The sequence below is a fragment of the Microcaecilia unicolor genome, chromosome 8 (genome assembly GCF_901765095.1).
Source record: "Microcaecilia unicolor chromosome 8, aMicUni1.1, whole genome shotgun sequence".
In the NCBI taxonomy this organism is placed as follows: domain Eukaryota; kingdom Metazoa; phylum Chordata; class Amphibia; order Gymnophiona; family Siphonopidae; genus Microcaecilia; species Microcaecilia unicolor.
Window position 1 is genome coordinate 53,076,590 of NC_044038.1, and position 23,018 is coordinate 53,099,607.

The 23,018-nt window shown below is 46.3% G+C and overlaps 1 protein-coding gene across 1 annotated transcript in view; it reads right to left on the bottom strand.

Moving 5' to 3' along the window:
* CRAMP1 (cramped chromatin regulator homolog 1) overlaps nt 1-23,018 on the bottom strand; it is a 615,140-nt gene that overhangs the window by 174,122 nt on the left and 418,000 nt on the right. The window contains 1 exon segment of the mRNA XM_030211519.1: nt 18,700-18,783. Within this exon segment, the coding sequence (XP_030067379.1) occupies nt 18,700-18,783 (84 nt within the window).

The window sequence follows — 23,018 nt, forward strand, 5'->3', positions numbered from 1 at the left end:
GTCCACACTTGCTGGGAGATAGCGATATACTGAAGGCAGAGGGAGTTGGGCATCCTGGAACACCATGTGCTTTCAGTGTTCTCTATCTCCATCTGATGGTAGGCGGATACAACCCATCAGTTTTTCAATATGTTAGCGATAGGAGGAAGAGCAAGAGCGGAATTGAGAGACTCAAGGGTAAGAATAAAGCAGAATTGCTAACACTTCAGTTCTGTGTTCATAGTTGAAGGGCCAGGAATAGGATCACAGTAGTCAAACACAAATAAGAATGGCAGTCAGGTAGACCTTGTGTGATTTTCAGAAACTGTGAGACGCTAGCTAAAGGAAAGGTAGACAAAGCGATGGGGCCAGCTCAGTGTCTGACATTTTCATTGTTGATGGAGGTGGTCCTGGAGGACTGGAGAAAGACCCACACAAATGGAAGGAGGAGGCTGGGAAAGACAGGCCAGTTAGTCTGACCTTTATGGTGAGTAAATTAATGGAAATACTTCTAATACAGAAAATAGTGCAGTTTCTGGAATTCAGTGGATTAGAGGACCTGAAGCAGCATGATTTTACTAGAGGGGATCTAGAGAGTTGGACCAAGAGACAGCACTGCACATGGTGTACAAAGATTTCAGAAAAGCCTTTGACACAATTCAATATAGGTGACATATAAATAAACTGACCTCCATTCGTATGGGTCCTAAAATGACTGACTAGGTTAGAAACTGATGGCTAACATTAGGATGGATCTGGAAAAGCTTGAAGAATAGCCTAAAAGTTGGCTGCTAAGATTTAATGCTAAAAAAATGCAGGATCGTGCATTTAGACTGCAAAAACTAATACTAAAAAAAAATACCGGGGGGGGGGGGGGGGGGGGGGGGGGGGGGGGGGGGGGGGGGAGAGACACACTTCTACACATAAAAGAGGAGTGATCATATCTGATGATCTTAAAGTGGCCAAAAAGATAGAAAAAGTGATGGCAAAAGGATGCTTGGATGCTAGGGAGAGGAATGGACAGCAGGAAAATGAATGTGATAGTGTCTCTGGGTAAGTCTCTGGTAAGACCCCATTTAGAGTACTGTGCAAAATTTTGGAGACCACACTTCAAAAAGAAAAACAGGAAGGGTGATGAACCAGAGGGCAGCTAATAAAACAGTCAATGGTTATTATAAAATGTATTGGGACAAAGAAGAAATGCAGGAGATGGGAAATAGCAGACATTTGAAAACTTCTGTATAATAAATGCACAGGAGACAACCTCTTGCAATTAAAAGGAATCTTTGGCATGAAGGGCCTAGGATTTATTTATTTATGGCATTTGTACCCCGCATTATCCCAAACAAGTTTGGGTTCAATGTGGCTTACATCAAACTTTTAAAGCAAATTAGAGAACTATAATGAAAATACAAAACAATAATTGGAGACAAGCAGTAAGATGACTCATTCTGAAATAACAAAGTATAACAATCACCAATAGTGGCGAGAAATTCACTAACAATCACCAATAGTGGCGAGAAATTCACTAAGAATGCTTTCAACAATTTACGAAATTTCAATTAGTCAGTAACATATCTGAGTGATTTTGGTAGGGAATTCCATTTCCTAGTAGCTTGGTATGTGAAGCTTGCATCATGAATGAAGGGGAAAGGGAATAGACTTGGGAGCAATCTAAGGAAATGTTTTTTTTACAGAAAGAATGGTGGATGTGTCCACAGCCTCCCAGTGGAAGTGGTGGAGACTAGGGCTGTATCTGAATACATGAAAGCATGGGACAAGCTCAGAGGATTTCTATGGGAGAGGAAGGGACAGTAAAGATTAATATGGATAGACAGACTGAACAGATTATATGATCTTATCTTCTGGGCTTTTTCCCTAGGTTTATGTTTCTAAGACTCAGAGTATAAAACACATCACTGTATTTTCCACCAATTCTATATACATTTAGCCACCCCAGGAACAATTTTCCCGCACCTCCCACAAAACTGAAATACAACCCTCAACATTCTTATTTGTTACTGTATCACATTGTTATTATTGAATGTTTTGCATTACTCCTGTTCTTTAATACCTGAATTCTACTGTTTATCTATTTTTCTACCAATTCATATTGCGCATTCTCTATTTTTAATTGGAATATTACTTTGTATTTCTTATTCCGGAAATGGCGATCACCACTATGGTATTTGTAAGCCACATTGAGCCTGCAAAGAGGTGGGAAAATGTGGGATATAAATGCAGAAAATAAAATAAATAAATAACACTAATTTAATGCATGTCCCTAACAGCAGCATATCAATTATCTTAAGCCCTTATATTCTTCCACAACCCCTTCTGAAGGTAATTTATTGTGCAATTCAGTCCCCCAATAAAAATCAGAAACAAAGGGGGCAGTAGTATAGCTAGGACTGAATGGGTCCCGGGCAGAAAAAACAAGATGGGCCCCTATGACATCATATAGGGACTGGTGCGGGTAAGGACAGATGAGACACCCTTTCACAGCTCCTGTACAAAAAAACCCCCTGCAAAAAGCAAACATTCCAGACCTACGTAGAAAACCTGTCACAGTAACAGAAATAGCGCAAGATATCAGCAATCCACATTACCCTAAACCGACATCATATAATTAATTTCAGAAACAAAAAATATTCTACCTTTATTGTCTGAGCATTGCTTGGTCCCAGTCTCTCTTTTCTGCTTTTGTTTTTTTTTCTTCTCTCATCCCAGGGTCTCCTGTTCTTTTGACATTTCTTTTCTTTCCAAGTCTAACATTCATCTTTCCTCCATGTCCCTATCTGTCATTTCCAGTGCTTGTGCCCCTGTCCTTATCCTCCCCCATGCTCAGTATCTACCTTCTCAGGGCCAGCTGCACTAAACTTAACGAGCCATTAACGAGCAAATAGTAAACCCTGGCATGCACTAAAGACTTTTTTTCCGACGACGGTAGCAGCTAATGAAAACGGAATGCAGATGTTAGGCTTTCAAGGCAGAAATTGGGTTTGTGAGCCCTTGGACCACCGCTGTAGAGCGGCAGTTGCAAGCAAAACCACCCCACACCAGAGACAAGGCAGAACTCTGACAGGAACAGCTAGACTTCACCTGCACTTGACCGCCGTTCCCCAGGAGTTGAGCCCCTGGGTGCAGGCGGCTGGCAGGACTTAGAGGACAGGGCAGGAACTACATACCCACTAGGCTGAACAGGGACTGAGGGGCAGAGGGGAAAGAAATATACATTGGAAGCAAGACAGAAAACTGGGCTAGGACTCACAGACAGACAATACAACGCTAGGCAGGAAGTGGACAGGCTAAAGGATAAGAACTGAAAGCTGCCAGGCAGCCACTGAAAAGGGTAAAAAGACAGGTAACAGCAAGGACTGAAAGCTGCCAAGCAGCAACTAGGGAAAAACACTGACAGACAAGAGGGAAAGAACAAAAAGCTGCCAAGGCAGCCACTAAGGAGGGAACTAGCAGAAAAAGCTAACAGCTAACCTACACACAGACTAACCAGGGACCAGACAAGGAAATACAAACAAGAAACAAGACTAGAAAACAAGCAACAAAGTACAAGCTAACTACACAAAGACTAGATTAGAACCAAGCAAGGATTTCAGACAAGAAACAGAATAACCAGAAGTGCAACAGATCACACCAACATACCAGGGACCTTAGACGAAACAAAGGCCCTGCTGAAAGGGCCAGATGCCTAATAAAGGCAATCAGCAGCTGAGGCTCACTGCAGGAATCTCCAAGCAGCTAAGGGTGAGGCTAGCTGCCAAACTTCCAACCAAGTCTGGAGGGCTAGAATCTCTGGACCGGAATGAAAATCTGGAATGTGTAGGGAGACAGCAAGACAGTGTATGGCAGCCCCCCGTTCTGGCCACCAGAGGGCGAAGTGAGCACAGCCAAGGGAAATAGTCACCATTGTGACAGCAGATGAGCAAATTGTGTAGAAACCCTATTGTAATGAGATGCACTAACCTTTTCCGATTGCCTTAACGCTGGAAAATCTAACGAGAGGTCTTTACCTCTCGTTGAGGCTGCACAGGATTGAAAAACTTCTACAAAAGTTAAAAAAAAGGAAAAATCATGGAAAAAAAATCAAGTGCTCGTCAGTGCAATAATAAAAACGTCTATTTTGGCCATCATTCCCCCCCTGCAATAATAAAAACGTCTTTTTTGGCAGTGCTTCACTCAGCTGAGAGACCTGGAAGTCCCTGAGCCAATCACAAGGTGGGACATGGGCGGGCATGGGCGTGGCTACCAAATGGCCGGCTTTTGTGGATAATGGAAAAAAAAAGCGGCGTTATCAGTATTTCGCCAGGTTTACTTGGCCCTTTAATTTTCACGACCAAGCCTCAAAAAGGTGCCCCAATTGACCAGAAGACCACCGGAGGGAATGGGGAATGACCTCCCCATACTCCCCCAGTGGTCACCAACCACCTCCAACACTAAAAAAAATAAAAATAAAACACTTTTTTGCCAGCCTCTATGCCAGCTTCAAATGTCATACCCAGCTCCCTGACAGCAGTATGCAGGTCCCTGGAGCAGTTTTTAATGGGTGCAGTGCACTTCAGGCAGGCAGACCCAGGTCCATCCCCCCCCCCCCCCCCCCCCTACCTGTTACACTTGTGGTGCTAAGTGTTGAGCCCTCCAAACCCCCCCAAAACCCACTGTACCCACATGTAGGTGCCCCCCTTCACCCATAAGGGCTATGGTAATGGTGTAGAGTTGTGGGGAGTGGGTTTGGGGGGGGATTTCGGGGGCTCAGCACCCAAGGTAAGGGAGCTATAAACCTTGGAGCTATTTGTGTATTTTTAAAACGTTTTTAGAAGTGCCCCCTAGGGTGCTCGGTTGGTGTCCTGGCAAGTCAGGGGGACCAGTGCACTACAAATGCTGGCTCCTCCCATGACCAAATGCCTTGGATTTTGCCGGGTTTGAGATGGCCAGCATTTTTTCCCATTATCGCTGAAAAACAAAACCAGCCTTCTCAAACCCGGCGAACTCTGGCATTTGGCCGGGCTAAACCGTACTATCGAAAAAAAAAGATGGCCGGCCATCTTTTTCGATAATACGGTTCCGGCCAGCTGTTGCGCCACCGCCAAAATACATCGCCGGCGATCTATTTCGCCGGCAACGTTCGATTATGCCCCTCCATGGAATACAAAGTAGCAATCTATCTAAAATCTATAAGAAGGGAATCCCACAGGCAATGAGCTACTACTCTAAAGACTATTGCTCTTGGTTTGGAAAGCAGTAGATTTTTTTTATTTATTTATTTATTTATTGCATTTGTATCCCACATTTTCCCACCTCTTTGCAGACTCAATGTGGCTTACAATAAATCGTGGATAATGGAAATGAGAGGAGAATAGACATTTGGTGTTACAGAAGGATGTGAAACAAATATAAACTGTTTGATGAACCAATCACAACATGACAGGTCATTTTACAACAGCCAGAAAATTATGTCATGTCAGAACCCCTATTCTTCAAAATACTTTGTAAAGGAACTTAAATAACTAGGTGATTCCATATTCCTATGAACCCATTCTCTCTTGGAAGAGACACCCCCATCATTTGTGAATAAAGACAACTTCATGAGTCTGAAGAATCTCTCTCAGAGCATATTTTAGTACTCAGATTATATTTAATACATACCCGAGGACAGACTAATTTTCATCAGACTCACCCAGATCCATTTAATTATAACACTAAGCAGTATTTTGGCATGTCCACAGCATGCCACCTGGACAAGATTGCTGACAAAATGTTAACAATGCATTGTCTCAATGGAGCCTCAACTAAGTTTTTGCTGAATTATTATTGGAAAGGCAGGGCAGGTTTTAACAGGATCTGTTACAAGATGTCAGTCAACTAAACTGAGTGATAAGGTTCACAAATTGGGAATTAGTACAAGATTGTTTGTGACTGCAACCCATATTGCATCCTATGTGCATCTCTGTGCATGCATAGTCGCACCTGAGCCAGACCATCACCATATCTTCAGTGGGATCTGAAATTCATATTCACGACAGGGAATGGTCACAGTAAAGATGTTATTCTCAACTCCTAAGGTACAGACATATGGGGTCATGGGTTTTTTCAAGGCAAGGAACATTCTAGATTGTAGTGATAAGGAACTCCATTACTCCATGGAAGAAACTACAAGAGAAATGCAGACCAAAAGAGTTCTTCTGTATCTTTCAAAACTTAACTAGAGCAAACATTACAGCGAACAACATGCAAAAAATTTCTCTTTGCTCGTATGCATAAGTTCTTGCATAATACTTTTATCACTAAAGTCCAAATGCTAATTAAAAATTTTCCCAGTTCCAAATTTCTGCAGTTGATATCATCCCCACCTAGTTCTTTGGTACCTTTACCTCAACATGCTCATTTGCTATTTCCATTACCCTTCTTAAATTCATCTTCATGGTCAACATTTGATACTTTTGTGTCACTATCAAAAATGATCAAAACTGTTATTGGGAGTCAATTGTGCTTGATCCTTTCTCCTCATATTGGCTTATGATTCCGAAACTTAACTTACTATTCAAACTTCTTCTTGTAATCAATGCTAGTCTCTCTACTGGTCAGGTTCCTGAATGTTGGAAAACAGCAACAGTACAACCTAGTTTAAAAAAATCATCTTTGCACCCATAAATCTCCACCCATTACAGATCAGTATCAAACCTGTACTTTATCTCTAAGATCTTAGAAAAGGCTGTTTTCTTCCAACTATCCACTCATATCGAGAAAACCTTTGCATTTATCCGAGGCAGTCAGGCTTTAGCACAGGTGGTTGGTGACTCAAATGTTTGGAGAGGTTAAAGTGAGTGAGGCTAGGGTAGGGTATGGGGCAGAGTGGAACAGAAAGGAATGGAGAAAGCTAATAATGAAACAGGAATATTCACATAGCAAGCAGCCTGAGCCAACAGATTTATTTTCCACTGAACATAATTAACTTTGTATGAACTTGGTGGCTAATAATGTGCTGAACTAGAAAATGTTGGGACATTTAGACTGACTCTGGACTTCCGAAAGGTAGTTCTGCCCTCATTATTCAATATAGTAATAAACAATATTAAGTACATTTTTATAATATATCACTGAAATTCCACAAAACAAAAGGAGCACGTTCCCACAAACCATCTTTCTCTTTTGATCTAGGCACAGAAAAAGATTTTAAATGTTGCCAGGTTTCAACCTAATTCATATTTAATGTGGGATATAAATGTCATAAGTAAAATACATAGCTAGAAAATCTGAACGCTGAGCACCAGTTTCTCATAACAAGAAGTCTGTTTTAGTGGCCTTTTACCAGGAGGAAAAAAAAAATCTCTGCACAAATACAACATATGGTAAAAATATGTATCATACCTGATAATTTTCTTTCCATTAATCATAGCTGATCAATCCATAGATTGGTGGGTTGTGTCCATCTACCAGCAGGTGGAGATAGAGAGCAATCCTTTTGCCTCCCTATATGTGGTCATGTGCTGCCGGAAACTCCTCAGTATGTCGATATCAAAGCTCCATCCGCAGGACTCAGCACTTAAGAGAATTACACCCACAAAGGGACACTCTGCCCAGCTCACAACCGCTGAAACAGGGGAGGGGAATTAACCCAGCTCATCCCCACACAAGTGGGGGAGGGGAATCCGTCCAGCTCATCCCCGCGGAGCGGGGGAGGGACACCACACCCGCCGATGCGGGGGGATCTGGCTTATCCTGCAACCGCAACCGCAGGAGGAGATGACTGACCCTACCACCGCCGAAGTGGGAGGGGTACAAAGCTGCCCTACAGCCGCACGAAGCAGGAGGGAGCGCCGGCAGAATTTAGGTCTCAATCCAGCCCCGTAAAACGGAGGGGAGAGGAATGCAGCAGCTCACTGTAACACAAAATCGTCTCAACTCTTGAAGAATCCAATTGAAAAAACTTGAACATGAAGTCCTCCTGAACAGGAACTGAAGACTAAACTTGAACCTGAAATGCAACCAGAACAAAAACAGTACAGATATCTGGGCGGGGCTATGGATTGATCAGCTATGATTAATGGAAAGAAAATTATCAGGTATGATACATAATTTTACCTTCCATATCATCATGCTGATCAATCCATAGACTGGTGGGATGTACCGAAGCAGTACTCACCCAGGGCGGGACATAGAAATCCCTGACCGCAACACTGAAGCTCCAAACCGGGCCTCCGCCCGAGCAGCCACAGTCAAGAGGTAATGCCTGGAGAAGGTATGAGCCGATGCCCAACTTGCCGCCTTACAAATCTCTTCCAAGGAGACGGACCCGGCCTCCGCCATCGAGGCCGCCTGAGCTCTAGTGGAGTGAGCCTTCAGCCGGATAGGCAGCACCTTCCCCGCGGCCACATAAGCCGCTGCGATGGCTTCCTTGACCCATCTTGCCACTGTAGGCTTAGCAGCCTGCAGACCCTTACGAGGACCTGCAAACAGGACAAACAGATGATCCGACTTCCGGAAATCATTGGTCACTTCCAAGTATCTGATGATGACTCGTCTCACATCTAGATATTTGAGAGCAGAGTACTCCTCTGGGTAGTCCTCCCTACGAAAGGATGGGAGACAGAGCTGCTGATTCACATGGAAGCGAGAAACAATCTTGGGCAGGAAGGAAGGCACTGTGCGAATAGACACTCCTGCCTCAGTGAACTGCAGAAAGGGCTCTCGACATGATAGCGCCTGGAGCTCGGAAACTCTTCTGGCTGAAGTGATAGCCACCAAAAAGACTGCTTTCAACGTAAGGTCTTTCAGAGATGCCCTCGACAAGGGTTCAAAAGGCGGCTTCTGCAAGGCTCTTAGCACCAGATTGAGATTCCACGCAGGTACCACTGAGTGCAGAGGAGGGCGCAGGTGATTAACTCCCTTGAGAAAGCGCACCACATCTGGCTGCGAAGCCAGGGAAGCACCCTTCAGGCGGCCCCTGAAGCAAGCCAGAGCCGCTACCTGGACTTTAAGGGAACTGAGCAACAGGCCTTTCTCCAGACCTTCTTGCAGGAACGCCAACACTGAAGAAATTGGAGCAGTGAAGAAAGAAAGTGAGCCTGCCTCACACCACGATGCAAAGGTACGCCAAACCCTGGTGTAAGCAGTAGACGTAGAGCGCTTCCTCGCTCTCAGCACAGTGGCGATGACCTTGTCTGAGAAGCCTTTCTTCCTCAGACGCTGCCGCTCAATAGCCAGGCCGTAAGACCAAAGTGAGAGGGATCCTCCATCACCACGGGACCCTGATGCAACAGGCCCTGCTCCACTGGCAGTCGCAGAGGTCCGTCCACTGAGAGCCTGATCAAGAACACATACCAGGGACGTCTGGGCCAGTCTGGCCCGGATGCTTTGCCACCCGGTCTAGCACCCTGCCCAACATGGGCCAGGGTGGAAACACATATAGAAGCTCCTGTGTCGGCCACTGTTGGAGAAGAGCATCTACTCCCAGAGATCGAGGGTCCCGTCTTCTCCTGAAAAAGCGCGGCACTTGGCAATTGGCCGATGACGCCATCAGATCTAGGCTCGGCTGGCCCCAGCGCTTCGTGATGTCCAAGAACGCCTGAGCCGATAGCTGCCACTCTCCAAGATCCAAGGTATGGCGACTGAGAAAGTCCGCCTGGACATTCATGACTCCAGCAATGTGGGCCGCCGACAGCTGTTCCAGGTTCGCTTCCGCCCACTGGCATAGATTCATGGCCTCCTTGGCTAGAGGGGCGCTCTTGGTACCTCCCTGGTGATTGACATAGGCCACAGCCGTGGCATTGTCCAACAGGACCCGTACTGGCTTCAACGCCAACCGAATGGCTCTGAGTTCCAGGAGGTTGACAGACCACTTTGCCTCTGCAGGAGACCAGAGCCCCTGCGCTGTCCTTCCCAAGCAATGGGCTCCCCAGCCCGTCAAAGAGGCGTCCGTCGTGACGACAACCCACTCCGGGGTCAAAAGAGGCATCCCTGCGGACAACTTGTCTGTCCTCAGCCACCAGCTCAGCGCCTTGCGCACCACTAGGTCCAAGGGAAGGCGCACAGCGTAATCCTCCGACACTGGAGTCCAGCGCTGCAACAGAGAGAGTTGTAGTGGTCTCATATGAGCCCTGGCCCAGGGCACTACTTCCATCGTGGCCGTCATAGAGCCCAACAGCTGCACATAGTCCCAAGCCCGAAGAGGAGAGGCTACTAGGAACTGGTCCACCTGAGCCTGAAGCTTGACAATTCGATTGTCCGGCAGGAACACTCTGCCCACTTGGGTGTCGAAACGAACTCCCAGATATTCCAGGGACTGAGTCGGGCGCAGCTGGCTTTTCTCCCAGTTGATGACCCACCCCAGGGAGCTCAGAAGAGCAATCACCCGGTCTACAGCTCTGCCACACTCTGCCTAAGAGGGGGCTCGGATCAACCAGTCGTCCAGATAAGGATGGATTTGTACTCCTTCCTTGCGAAGGAAGGCCGCGATGACCACCATTACTTTGGAGAAGGTCCGCGGAGCAGTAGCCAACCCGAACGGGAGGGCTCTGAACTGGAAGTGTCGGCCCAGGACTGCAAAACGCAGAAAGCGTTGATGAGGAGGCCAGATGGGAATATGCAGGTAAGCTTCCTTGATGTCCAAGGATGCCAGGAACTCCCCTGCCTTCACTGCTGCTATAACAGAGCGGAGAGTCTCCATTCGGAAGTGCCGAACTTTCAAGGCCCGATTGACCCCTTTGAGGTCGAGGATAGGCCGTACAGAACCTCCTTTCTTTGGTACCACAAAGTAAATGGAGCTTGCCAAGCTGATCTTCTGGCACCGGAACGACCGCACCCAGGCGGATCAGATTGTCCAAAGTCTGCTGCACTGCCACAGCTTTGACCGGAGACTTGCAGGGAGAGTGTACAAACCCGTCTCTTAAGGGTCGGCAGAACTCTAGCTTGTAGCCGTCTCTGATGACTTCCAGGACCCAAGCGTCCGAAGTTACCCTGGTCCACTCGCCCAGAAACGAGGACAGGCGTCCTCCAATCTGCACTGGGCCATGGACCAGGGCCCCGTCATTGGGTACGAGACCCTGGGGGAGGCGGTCTCTGCGAAAGGAATGCTGCTTGGGGGAGAAGTTCCTCTTGAAGGAAGAGGGGGCAGAGGAGCCCGACTTGCCCGGGCGATACCGACGGGCTTCCTGAAATCGTCCTTTGGAGGACCCGGGGCGAGCATCACTGGCCCGAGCCCTGACCTCTGGTAACCTCTTGCCCTTAGACGTGCCGAGATCGGTCACAATTTTGTCCAGCTCAACCCCAAAAAGCAGCCTGCCTTTAAAAGGCAACTTAACCAGGCGAGACTTAGAGGCGTGGTCCGCAGACCAATGCTTCAGCCAAAGCCACCGCCGCGCAGAGACTGTCTGAGCCATACCTTTAGCTGAGGCTCTCAAGACATCATACAGCAAGTCTGCCAAATAAGCCAAGCCCGATTCCAGGGCCGGCCAATCAGCCCTCAAGGAAGGATCCGAGGGGGAAGCCCGCTGCACAATCGTCAGGCACGCTCTGGCCACGTAGGAGCCGCAAACTGAGGCCTGCAAACTTAAAGCAGCCGCCTCGAAGGACGACCTTAAGGCCACCTCCAATCTTCTGTCTTGGGCGTCCTTTAGGGCCTTGCCACCTTCCACCGACAACGCCGTTTTCTTAGCCACCGCAGTGATTAAAGAATCCACGGTAGGCCAAAGAAAGGCCTCCCGTTCACCTTCAGGCAGAGGATAGAGGCGGGACATAGCCCTAGCCACTTTGAGGCTCGCTTCTGGGACATCCCATTGAGCCGAAATCAAGGTGCGCATGGCTTCATGCACTTGGAAGGTTCTAGGCGGGCGCTTCGTCCCCAGCATAATGGCGAAGCCAACAAAGGCTGAGGGAGAGACGTCCTCTGGAGAAGAAATCTTCAAAATGCTCATGGCCTGCACTAACAGGTTGGGCAAATCCTCTGAGCGAAAGATCCGCGTTGCAGAGGGGTCATCCGCTCCATCCGAGCGGGAATCCGTCTCCTCCAAGGAATCCCCAAAGGACCGTTGGGAGAACTCAGATACGCTGCCCTCATCTACATCAGAGGAGACAGAGTCCTCTAGGGCCTGGAAATCCACCCGAGGGCGTTTGCTTCCGGAGGCCTCAACCCCTTTATCTGACAGGGGGGCAGGGGCAGCGTTTTGCATAAGAAAAGCCTGATGCAGCAGCAAAATGAACTCAGGGGAGAATCCCCCCGAACTGTGCACTTCTGCAGTTTGGGCCACGGCCCTAGCCGCACCCTCAACCGGCGCTCGCAAGAGCGGGGGAGAAACGTGCTCCGCATCCAAAATGGCGTCCGGCGCGAAACTCCGAGGAGCCGCGCGGGAAGAACGGCGCTTAACTTTGGCCGCTTTCTTACCGTTGCCCGAATCAAGGGCGACCATAGTATTAACGTCTCCCAGCTCGAGGGCGGCCCAAGAAGAAGCCGTCCGAGCAGAGTGGCCGGCCAACATGGAGTGGGCGAGCAGCGGGGGATGAGCGCTTATGGCGGGAAAAACCGCCGCACCGGAGGAGGAACCGGGACACTGACCGGACTCCAAACTGATGCCTAACAAAGGCGATTCAGGTTTTGAAATCCCCGCTAGATGCACCCACGCGGTCCGGGGAGCAAATCCTCGCGCCCTCGCCCTCTGACTCCATAAGCCACGTGGAGACCGAACGGGGAACCCCCTGCCCGCTATAAAAAGGTAAAATTACCTGCTTCTCGCTCCGAGCTGTAACGAACTGGTGTCCCAGTGAGCAGCTGCAATAAACGTTGAAATAAACGTTGAAATAAATGCCCTTAAGGACGTCCAAATTTTTTTTTTTTTAACAGAGCCAGCGGGAGGGGGGAGAAAAGGAGGGACCTGGCACCACCAGGTTTGCACTTGCTCAAGAAGAGCCCTCAACCCCAGGTACTCAACAAAACCTAAAAATTAGGCTTGGAGACCTAGCCAGAGCTGCTGCTGTGTGTGACCATCACCTGCTGAGATAGAGAACATACTGAGGAGTTTCCGGCAGCACATGACCACATATAGGGAGGCAAAAGGATTGCTCTCTATCTCCACCTGCTGGTAGATGGACACAACCCACCAGTCTATGGATTGATCAGCATGATGATATGGAAGCTAGGGTATCCCTATAGCCAGCTCTTTCTAATGACAAACTGATTACGATTTATAGCAAATTACTACTCTACTATGGTTATCAATAGAAATCAAACAAAATAAAACATGGAAAAGAAAATAAGATGATACCTTTTTATATTGGACATAACTTAATACATTTCTTGATTAGCTTTCGAAGGTTGCCCTTCTTCCTCAGATCGGAAATAACCTTAAGAGTGGACTAACACGGCTACCACACTCCTCTACTCTACTATGAAAAGTTACTCCGTTATTATACTTCCTCAGTGTGTACAACTGTATGCTGCACAAGATGGAATGTTTAAAAATATAAGTGGGATTAAATAAAAATGGTACCAACAATAAAGAACGAGAACATGAAGAAGTAGCTCACAGGTTTGGTTGCTTTGTTTTGAGGCTTCCTGCTCCCTGTCCCTGCAGTCAGGTATCTGAGCTCTCCCTCCCTTCATTTGGGTCCATCCGGCTCTCTCTCTGGTTTCCAGCACTCAGCCACGGAACGGGCAGTGCTGAAGTCAGCTGCTTCTGGCTGCTCTGGTCCATATCCCTGCTTTGTTCCACTCACAGGAAGTTGAAAAGGTGGGATGAAGGCCAGAAGTAGCTGTCTTCAGCACTGCCCAAACCTTGGCTCATAACTGGAAACTTCAGCACTGCCCACAACGTGGCTCATAGCTGGAAACAGGTAGGAGAGATAGCTGGTCAGACCCGAAGAAAGGGAGGGACAGCTCAGATGCCTGACTGCAGGGACAGGGAGCAGGGAGCCTGAGGAATCAAAAAACCGCCTGGCTGGCCACTATTGTTGGGGGAAGGGCCTAGGCCCCTGAGGCCCCCTGTAGCTATGCCACTGAAACAAGCCACAGGGGAGGAGAAGGACAATGCTGAGAAGGGACCAGAGACCAAATTTTGGAAGCCAGTTATTAAAGTTTAACAACCAGCCCCCAAAATTCTTTAAAAATTAACAAACAACTTGTGAGAGCCGGTTCCAGCACATCACTGCATAGAGGAGAGTTGAACACCAAGGAAGAAAAGAGGCAGAACTAAAGAGCCCTTCGGAGCTGTCAAACGTTTTCTTCCCTCCATCCTTTACCTTCTTCTGCCAGGCCGCTGTACTAAATACAAAGCAAAGCCACGCGGGACTGCAGCTCTCTGTATGCTGCAGCTACTTCCTTTGGGCCAGCACTGTCTCCTTTGACATAACTTCCTCTTTCAGAGGAGGCAAGGCTGTACCAGAGGAAGCAGCCACAGCATGCAGAGAGTCGCAGTCCTGCATGGCTTTGTTTTGTATTTAGTACTGCAGCCCAGAAGAGAAGGTAACAGGAAGGAAGGAAAAGAGTTTTACAGCTCAGCGGTTGACTTTGGTGAGGGAAGTCCCTGTTGAGGCCTCCCCAAGCCTTTTATACCAGGCACCCATGGGCTTTAGTTCGAACTTCAGTACTTTTAGCGTCAGTTTTAAATGACATTTACTTCCACTTAGATAAGCACAAAGTTGTCCTCACTATATTGACCTGGTAAATCATGAACTTCTTTTGTCACATCTTTTGTCTCTAGGTATTAGTGGATCTGTCTTTGGCATGGTTTAATTCTTTTTTGTCAAATAGAGCTTTTAGGGTGGTTACTAGTTCATTTACTGCTTCCACTCATACACTAAAGTGTGGTGTTCCTCATGGGTCAGTGCTATCCCCACTTCTTTTCAACCTGTTTCTAAGCCCTCTTGCAACGTTGATACAATCAACTGGTATTTCATTCCATTTCTACGCAAATGACATCCTTCTTCTCTTTCCTACAGATCCATATAATCCGTCTCTTGGTCCACTCCAGGACTGTCTTGTACAAATCTCCACCTAGTTAACTAATCATAAACTAGAACTAAACACAAACAAAACAGTTGCATGTAGGTTTTCTGGAGGACTAACTACTCCCACAACTCCTCTGAATCTCTTCAATATCCCTATCTGTCCGGTTGAGGGTTGTTTTTTTTTTTTGATATCTTGGAGGGGAATAATCGAAGGCGATCTATTTTGGCGGCGGCGCAACAGCTGGCCAGAACCGTATTTTCAAAAAAGATGGCCGGCCATCTTTTTTTTCGATAATACGGTGTGGCCCGGCGAAATGCCTTGGATTTCGCCGGGTTTGAGATCGCCACTTTTGTTTTTCCGCGATAATGGAAAAAACTGCCGGTGATCTCAAACCCGGCGAAATCCAAGGCATTTGGCCGTGGGAGGAGCCAGCATTTGTAGTGCAATGGTCTCCCTCACATGCCAGGACACCAACCGGGCACCTTAGGGGGCACTTCAAACATCTTTTATAAACAACCAAATTAGCTTCCAGGTGCATAGCACCCTTCCCTTGTGTGCTGAGTCCCCCAAATCCCCCCAAAACCCACTGCCCACAAGTGTGCACCATTACCCTAGCCCTAAGGGTTGAAGGGGGGCACCTACATGTGGGTACAGTGGGTTTTGGGGGGTTTGGGAGGGCTCAACATTATCCACCACAAGTGGAACAGGTAGGGGGGGATGGGCCTGGCTCTGCCTTTCTGCAGTCCACTGCAACCAACAACAACTGTTCCAGGGACCTGCATACTGCTGTCAGGGTGCTGGGTATGACATTTGAGGCTGGCATACAGGCTGGCAAAAAAGGTTTGTATTTTAATAATTTTAGTGTGGGAGGGGGTTGGCAACCACTGGGGGAGTAAGGGGAGGTCATCCCCCATTCCCTCCGGTGGTCATCTGGTCAGTTGGGGCACCTTTTTGAGGCTTGGTCGTGAAAATAAAAGGACCAAGTAAACCCAGCGAAATACTGCTTATCGCCAGGTTTTATTTTTCCATTATCCGCGAAAGCTGGCCATGTGGTAGCCACGCCCAAGCCTGCCCATGTCCCGCCTTCGCTCCGCCGCCAACACCCCCCTTTGAACTTTTGCCGGTGAGGCGAAGGGAAAGCGGCAAAGCTATCAAAAATGTAGCTTTCGATTATACGCTTTTCGCCGCTTTTGCGAAATCGCCGGCCATATCCCGATTTGTGTCGGGAAATAGCCGGCGATTACTTTCGATTATAAGCTGGTTGGTGTGATCCTGGACTCTCACCTAACCTTTTCTCTGCAAATCAAGTTTTTTCTTACTCCATCAATTGCGATCTGTTTGTAGATATTTTGATAAGAAATCTTTTCATTCCTTGGTTTTATCCCTTTTAATTTCGCGTCTCGATTTCTGCAATATAATTTATTTGGGTTGTTCAAACACAAAAGACCTCAACCGATATAAAACACAGCTGCTAGACTTATTCACCACGCGCGCAAATGTGATCACGTGTCTCCTCTGTTCCAAGAACTTCATTGGTTGCTGAGCAAAAATGTTTGCTTTTCAAATTAATTACACTCACATTTAAAGCCCATAGAATTGGTGTGCCTGAATATTGTGAGCACTCTGGAGGGCTGGTACGAGGGAGAGGGGATAGTGGTTCTTTCAGCCGGCATCATCCCCGGTCATTCAGCCCAGCTAGGAGAGCAGGGCGCCCTCTAGGGATCAAACTGCCAGGGAAAGCGGTAATGCAGGAGAAAAACTACACTCCCCAGAAGCCAGTGCAGGGTCAGCTGAACTCTCAGGAGGGGGAGGGTGGAATGACGGATTGGGAGATGAGGGCTGATCCTGGAGATGGGGAACAGCTGGTGGAGCTTGGGGAGGAGGAGGAGATGGAGTGGAATAAAGCAGAGGTAGAAGGAGAAGGTAAGGGGGAATGTATGGAGGTGGGTGGTTTGGCTGTAACCCGTGCACACAGGGTGAGAGCTTTTGTGGCCTCAGCATTGCCCCGGTTGTGGAGTTGGGGGAAGCTGGGAGCAAAGCAGTGGGGGAGCAACTGGAAAGCACAACTTGCTACCATATTGGCTGTTCCCAAGAGGTAGTGCTGTGAAAGGGGGGGGAAGGGTTTTAAGACAGAAAGGCATGTGCATTTTGGGGGAACTTAAAACTGTAGGAGGTGAGAGAGGGGGTGGTTCCAGCTAAATCTCCAAAACTATCTGCGGTGAAGATAGTGTGGCTGGAGGTTTGGGGAGGGAGAATTTAAAACAAAAGCCTGTAATTGAAAATGGATTAAAGTTTGCTGATAGTTGGAGGTGTTTAGACAAGGCTGACATCTGTAACAATAAAGAACTTGGATTGCTCTTTCTGCTGGAGTGGGACTGATTTTCTCAGCAGCTGGCAAGGTGGAGAGGGAGAGTAAGTGAAAGTGCGGTGGCTGGCTAGGAAAGCAGACGGAAGCCAGTGAAAGCTAAGCAGGGTCAACCCCAGCTCCCACCTGGAAGGGGGACCTGGTTACAATATCTATCTACATTCACTATCCCATATTCCCCTGCTCGTCTACTTCACCCCATAAACGATCATCGTTTAGTCCCCCAAGTCCAAAGCAAGCACAGTTAGAATATACCTGTCATCACACTTTTTATTTCCAGGCACCCTTTGGCTGGAATTCTCCCACTTAGCATCCACTCAGAATCATCTTTTGAAAAGTTTAAGAAATCATTAAAAACGTGGCTATTTGAGCAAGCACTTAATCGGGTCTAAATGGACCAAAGGGTGCAGGTGTTTTGCTTCAAATACCACAAATCGTTCCTTCCATCCTTTTTCATGGCTGGTTTGTCTCTCTCTGTCTTTATTAAGTCTCTGATTTTTATCACTGAGTGCTTAAATCCTGTTCTATTACTTATATTGTAGTTCCTTTCTGTTTTTCTTTTTATGTTATTTTAGACTGTAAACTCCACTGCAAGTCAGCAGGGGCAGTATAGTAAGTTTTAATAAACAAAATATAAACATCATGTGTTATAACTTTCCCCGTTACCTGTTTTCGCAAAGCCTTTTTCCTCTATTAATCTACAGGTCTCTATTTTACATTTACAATAGAATCTGAAGGTGGCTCCTAATGTTAAGACAGATCCCACTGTTCGGGACCTTGGATGGGAGGTACCCGACGAGTCAAGGCAGCGGGTCACTATTAGGTAACACTCTCAGTACAGCCCGTTGGGGGCGGGGAAAAATTTTGTATTCATTTTGGAAGGTGGCTTATACGTTGCTGTTACTCTATGTGGATGGGAGAGGCTCCTGGAGTGCCTCCTCTGAAAGAAGTTATAGTTTGAAGTTCCTTGTATTGGGGGGGAAAGGGGAGGAAGGTTGAACAATTTGAAGACGTTATTGCATAATGGCAAGTTGCCGAACAAAGTTCATGTTCAATTGTTGTGTAACCTAATGTGATGTTATTGACTTTGATCTGTCTTCAATAAAAAACGTTAAACCATAGAATCTGAAGGTGGTTATGATCATTACCTATAATATAAGCTTGTCTGAAACATATGGCTACATAATTCAGCATAGTGCCACCGAAACTGAAACTCAGTGTAACTCACTGCTGAATGAGCATATGATAAAACTAACTGAGCAAGGTAAAAATTTGACATGTAGTTAACTGCCCATACATTTAAAAAAGGCCCATTGTAAGGAGCTGACAAGCAGTACAAACTGAAGAAAAAAAAAAAAAAAACGAACAAGAGAAAGCCTTTGGGTCTTGAGTATTATTTTACCTGGAAGTCTTCAGATGATGTTCTTTCCTGCTTGGTAGGCGTAGATAATGCGATGAATGGAACCTGACATCTATTATTGGGAGTCTATAAGATCAACAGAAAAAACTATGTGAATGTTCAGAACTGTGATAACAGAGGAAAAAAAGATGTCTACCACAACTTAATTAGTTATGGATATACCAGTGCCTCATCCATTTTTTTTTGTGCTATGACCTCTGAAGACTAAGACAACAAAATATTCAGCAGTACTTCCACTGTTAGGTTAACCATCAAGTACCATTCTCTGAAAGATCAATTTTTTATCCTACATACTAGATGATGGAACATATTGTACGGTCTATCCTACTTTTCATTTCCTTTCCCCCTCCCCAAACCACCAATACAGTCAATCCTGCCTCAGATAAAGGTTTTTCTTTGACTGTACACAACACTTTCTAAAAGGTTTTCTCCCAACCAGATTTCAATGGTTTCCACCTATTCCTTTGTACTTGCTGCTTAACTGAAAACAGAGATGGGATCTGGCACCATAAGCCTTGATTTGCAATTACCCAGAGATTTCTCCCTACTTTATTTCCCTGTCCCCCATATAGCTGTTCCAGTCATTCCAGTGGCAGTATATGATTTGGGGGGGGGGGGGGGGAGGGAAGCTTCCTCCTAGAACACTGGAATAATAAGCCCTGAATTCTGCTTCTAGGTGCCCTTAAGTAGTGTCTATGACCCCCTTGACTCTACAGCACCCCAGCCCTAGCTAACCCAAGGAGTGAAGTCTTACCATTTGAGCCACAGGACCCTGTCTTCCTCTTCATTGACACCGTTTATCGCTTTTGTTGGGGGTCATAGGAGTAGTTGCCTAGTGGTCAAAGCACTGAACTGTGTTTTAGGAGAACTTTTGGAACATCAGTTCAAAACAATCAAACAAACAAAAAACTTACTTACCTGTAGCAGGTGTTTTCTGAGTGCACCAAGACTTAAGCCTCATGTATATGTGACATCACTGATGGAGCCCAGTGCAATAAATAAGTACCCCAGCAACTTTTTCCAGAAGCATTCGGGTAGTCTCACTGTTCACATGTGCCTGCTCCCACCTCAGTCTATTACAAGCTAAGGAATACAACTCCTTGGGGAGTTGAGAGGGTTGAGAGGATATAAGTCTTGCTGTCCTTGAAGAATACCTGCTACAGGAAAGTAACTTTGTTTTTCCAGAGGAGAAACAGGACTGTAAACTCTTCATGTATAGAACTTCTTAGCTACAGAATGCATTCAAAATAAAAAGGGAAAGCAACACAAGTGGTGCTGCAACAAGACACCAATATCTTTTGGTGGCAACTGGATGTATTTATTTTTTCTTTTCTTTGGAAGGCAGCTTAGAACTGAAAAAGAAGGGCCTGGGGGAATGGAGTAGGATTCTAAACCCCAAATAGATTCTGGACTGACTGGTCAAATCTACTGTTGTGCTGGGAGTCCTATCCTAGGCAGCGGTGGGATATGAATGTATGGAGAGATGTCCAAGCAGAAGCTCTGTAAATCTCTTCTATGGAGGCTGATCTCACACTGGCTATCAATGCAGCCATAGCTCTGACTTGACCCGTAACATGACCTTTACAGAGGAAGCCCAGCCAGGTCATGAGAAGGAATTTCCATGGGTTTTAGTCTGTTCCAGAGAGATACCAACACTCTCTTGAAGTCCAAAGTGTGCTGTATGCTTGTACCTTTATGGGGATCTGGTTTAGAAAGAAAGATTTTAAGGACTGGTTAAGGTGGAATTCTTGATACAAGGAAGGACCTTTGAACGGGTGCACAAAACCCCCTTTCAAAAAACTTGGTATAAGGCAGATCAGTTACTAGACTATGAAGCTCACTAACCTCACATGATGAAGTAACCACCACCAAAATTAAGACCTTCCAGATCAAGTACTTCAAGTGGCAGATAACTAATGGCTGAAAAGAAACATCAGCTGGGTAAGAACACTGAGGTCCCATGACACTGGTGGAAGTTTGATGGGAGGTTTCATAAGTAGCAAGTCCTGAAAAGTGAACAAAAGGCTGTACAGAGATAGGATTACCTTCTATGCAATAAACATCAACTGCACTAAGGTGTTCTCTTACACAGTTGATCTTTAGACCGGTCTCTAATAAATGCAGAAAGTATTCAAGGCTAAGGGATCTATGGCTTTGCCCTTACACTAGACAAACCTCTTCTAAATTTAAAACCATATACCCTCTCAGTGGAATCCTTCTTGACTGCTAACAAGACCTACTAGACACTGTCAGGCAAGTTCAGAAAGACAATGCCAACCTCTCTGAAGGCTATGAGATTCTATGGTGGAAAGCAACAGTGTGCCCTGCTCATGTGATAAATGTTGGAAAACACTCTAGTCTCATAGGAATTATGATGGAAAAGTCCAACAGACGGGCATCACACCTGTCTTGGCCAGCAAGGGGGTTATGAGAATCATGGTTCTCTGATTCTATTCAAGTTTCAGAATATGATGAGTAGTTAACCATACCTGTACAGAAGATCTCTTCTCCTCTCATGCCAAAAGAAGGCATCTGAGGCTAGGTTGCCATGCGACCCAATCCTGGAGCAAAAACGGATCTACTTTCTTGCTGGAATGGAAAAGGGATCTATTGAAGGGGTGCCCCATTCTCAAAAGTGTCTGTGGACAACTTTGCTATCCAGTGTCCACCAGTGGGGGTCTTGACTTGACTCAGCTTGCCTGTCAGATATATGGCCAAGACACATTCCATGAGAAAAGGCCCACTTCCACATTCTGATGGTCTCCCAACACAAAAGGTATCGGCCCATTCCTCCCCACTTATTTATATAACACTTGGCCATCTGGTTGTCCATTTGAACCAGAATGACTTTGTTGGACAACTGAACTCTGAAAACCTGCAGAGCGCTCCATATTGTTCTTAGCTCTAGGAAGCTTATCTGAAGAAGTCTTTTCTAAGCAGACCATATACCCAGGGTGTGACACCCATTTAGATAAGTTCCTTAGCCCAGCATGGATACATCTGTTAGAGTTGCTTGATCTGGCGGATTTTGAAGGGGGATTCCTTTTGCCAAGTTGGAATGTATTGTCTACCAGGACAAACGAGTCCCATTTGGGAATGTGACATCTTAGAGATTCCAGAAGACAGACAACTCTATGGGGTAGATAAGGTCCACTGAGCTTACTTCAAACGCAGGCATGCCATCAGAGTGACATGAACAGTTGTCCAGCTGATACTTGCTGACTCTCCTGAATTTCCTCCAATAGTGGAAACCAACTAACCTCTGCAGTAGAAGAAAGATGGCTGCTTGAGTAATGTCTAGCAAGGCTCTTATGAATTCCAATTTTTGAACTGGATCTAGATGTGTTTTGGAATAATTTATGACAAAACCTAATTCCAGCACCCAAATAGTTAAATGAACAGATCTTTCTGCTCCTTCCCAGTTGCTTTATTTACCAGCCAATCATCCAAATAGGGAAACATGAGTACATCCCATACCCCCACATGCACAGATACACTGACAATTGCTAAACAATTTGTGAATGTGGATGTGTGGATAAATGGCAGAGTACTGTACTGAGAATGGTTTTTCCCTATGACAAATCCCAAATACTTCCTGTGGCCTAGATGCATATGTGAGTGTAAGCATCCTTAATCTAAAGAGAATACAGCCAGTCCTCTTTGAAGTAGTGGTATGAGGGAGCCTACAGAAACCTTCCTGAACTTTTGTTTGAAGAGACATATGTCCAGAGCCCTCAGGAGTAAGATTGGGCGGAATCCTTCCATTTTTCTCAGGATCAGAAAATACTTAGAATAAAATCCTACTACTTATTTCTATAGCGCTGTACACATTATATGCAGGTACTTTTTCTGTCCTTAGTGGGCTAAGGTTTTTTTTTGTACCTAGGGCAATGGAGGGTGATCCCTGATGCTCTAACCACTAGGCTACTACCACAATCCCTGCTCTTTCCTGCAATGGAACGGGTTCGACTGCATTGGTCTGTATGAGGAAAGAGAGTTCCATTATAAGCATTTTCCGACATGATCTAGTGGACCATCTGGAGGCTAGTCCATTCATTGAAGATAATATCTCATCTGGACTATTTTGAAAACTATACAAGGGGCCATCTGTTTTTTTTAGTAGAGACAGCAAAGACTCCATCCCTGGTTTTGGCTGCAACACAAGTAGGGATTTTTGGGTCTTCTGCTGTCTGAGATGAGAGTGAAAAACCTACCTAGACTAGAAATGGAATGGTGGAGGATACCTATGCATATGAGTGTATTAGGACCTCCGCTGCCCTCTGCTCTGACACCTCATGAAA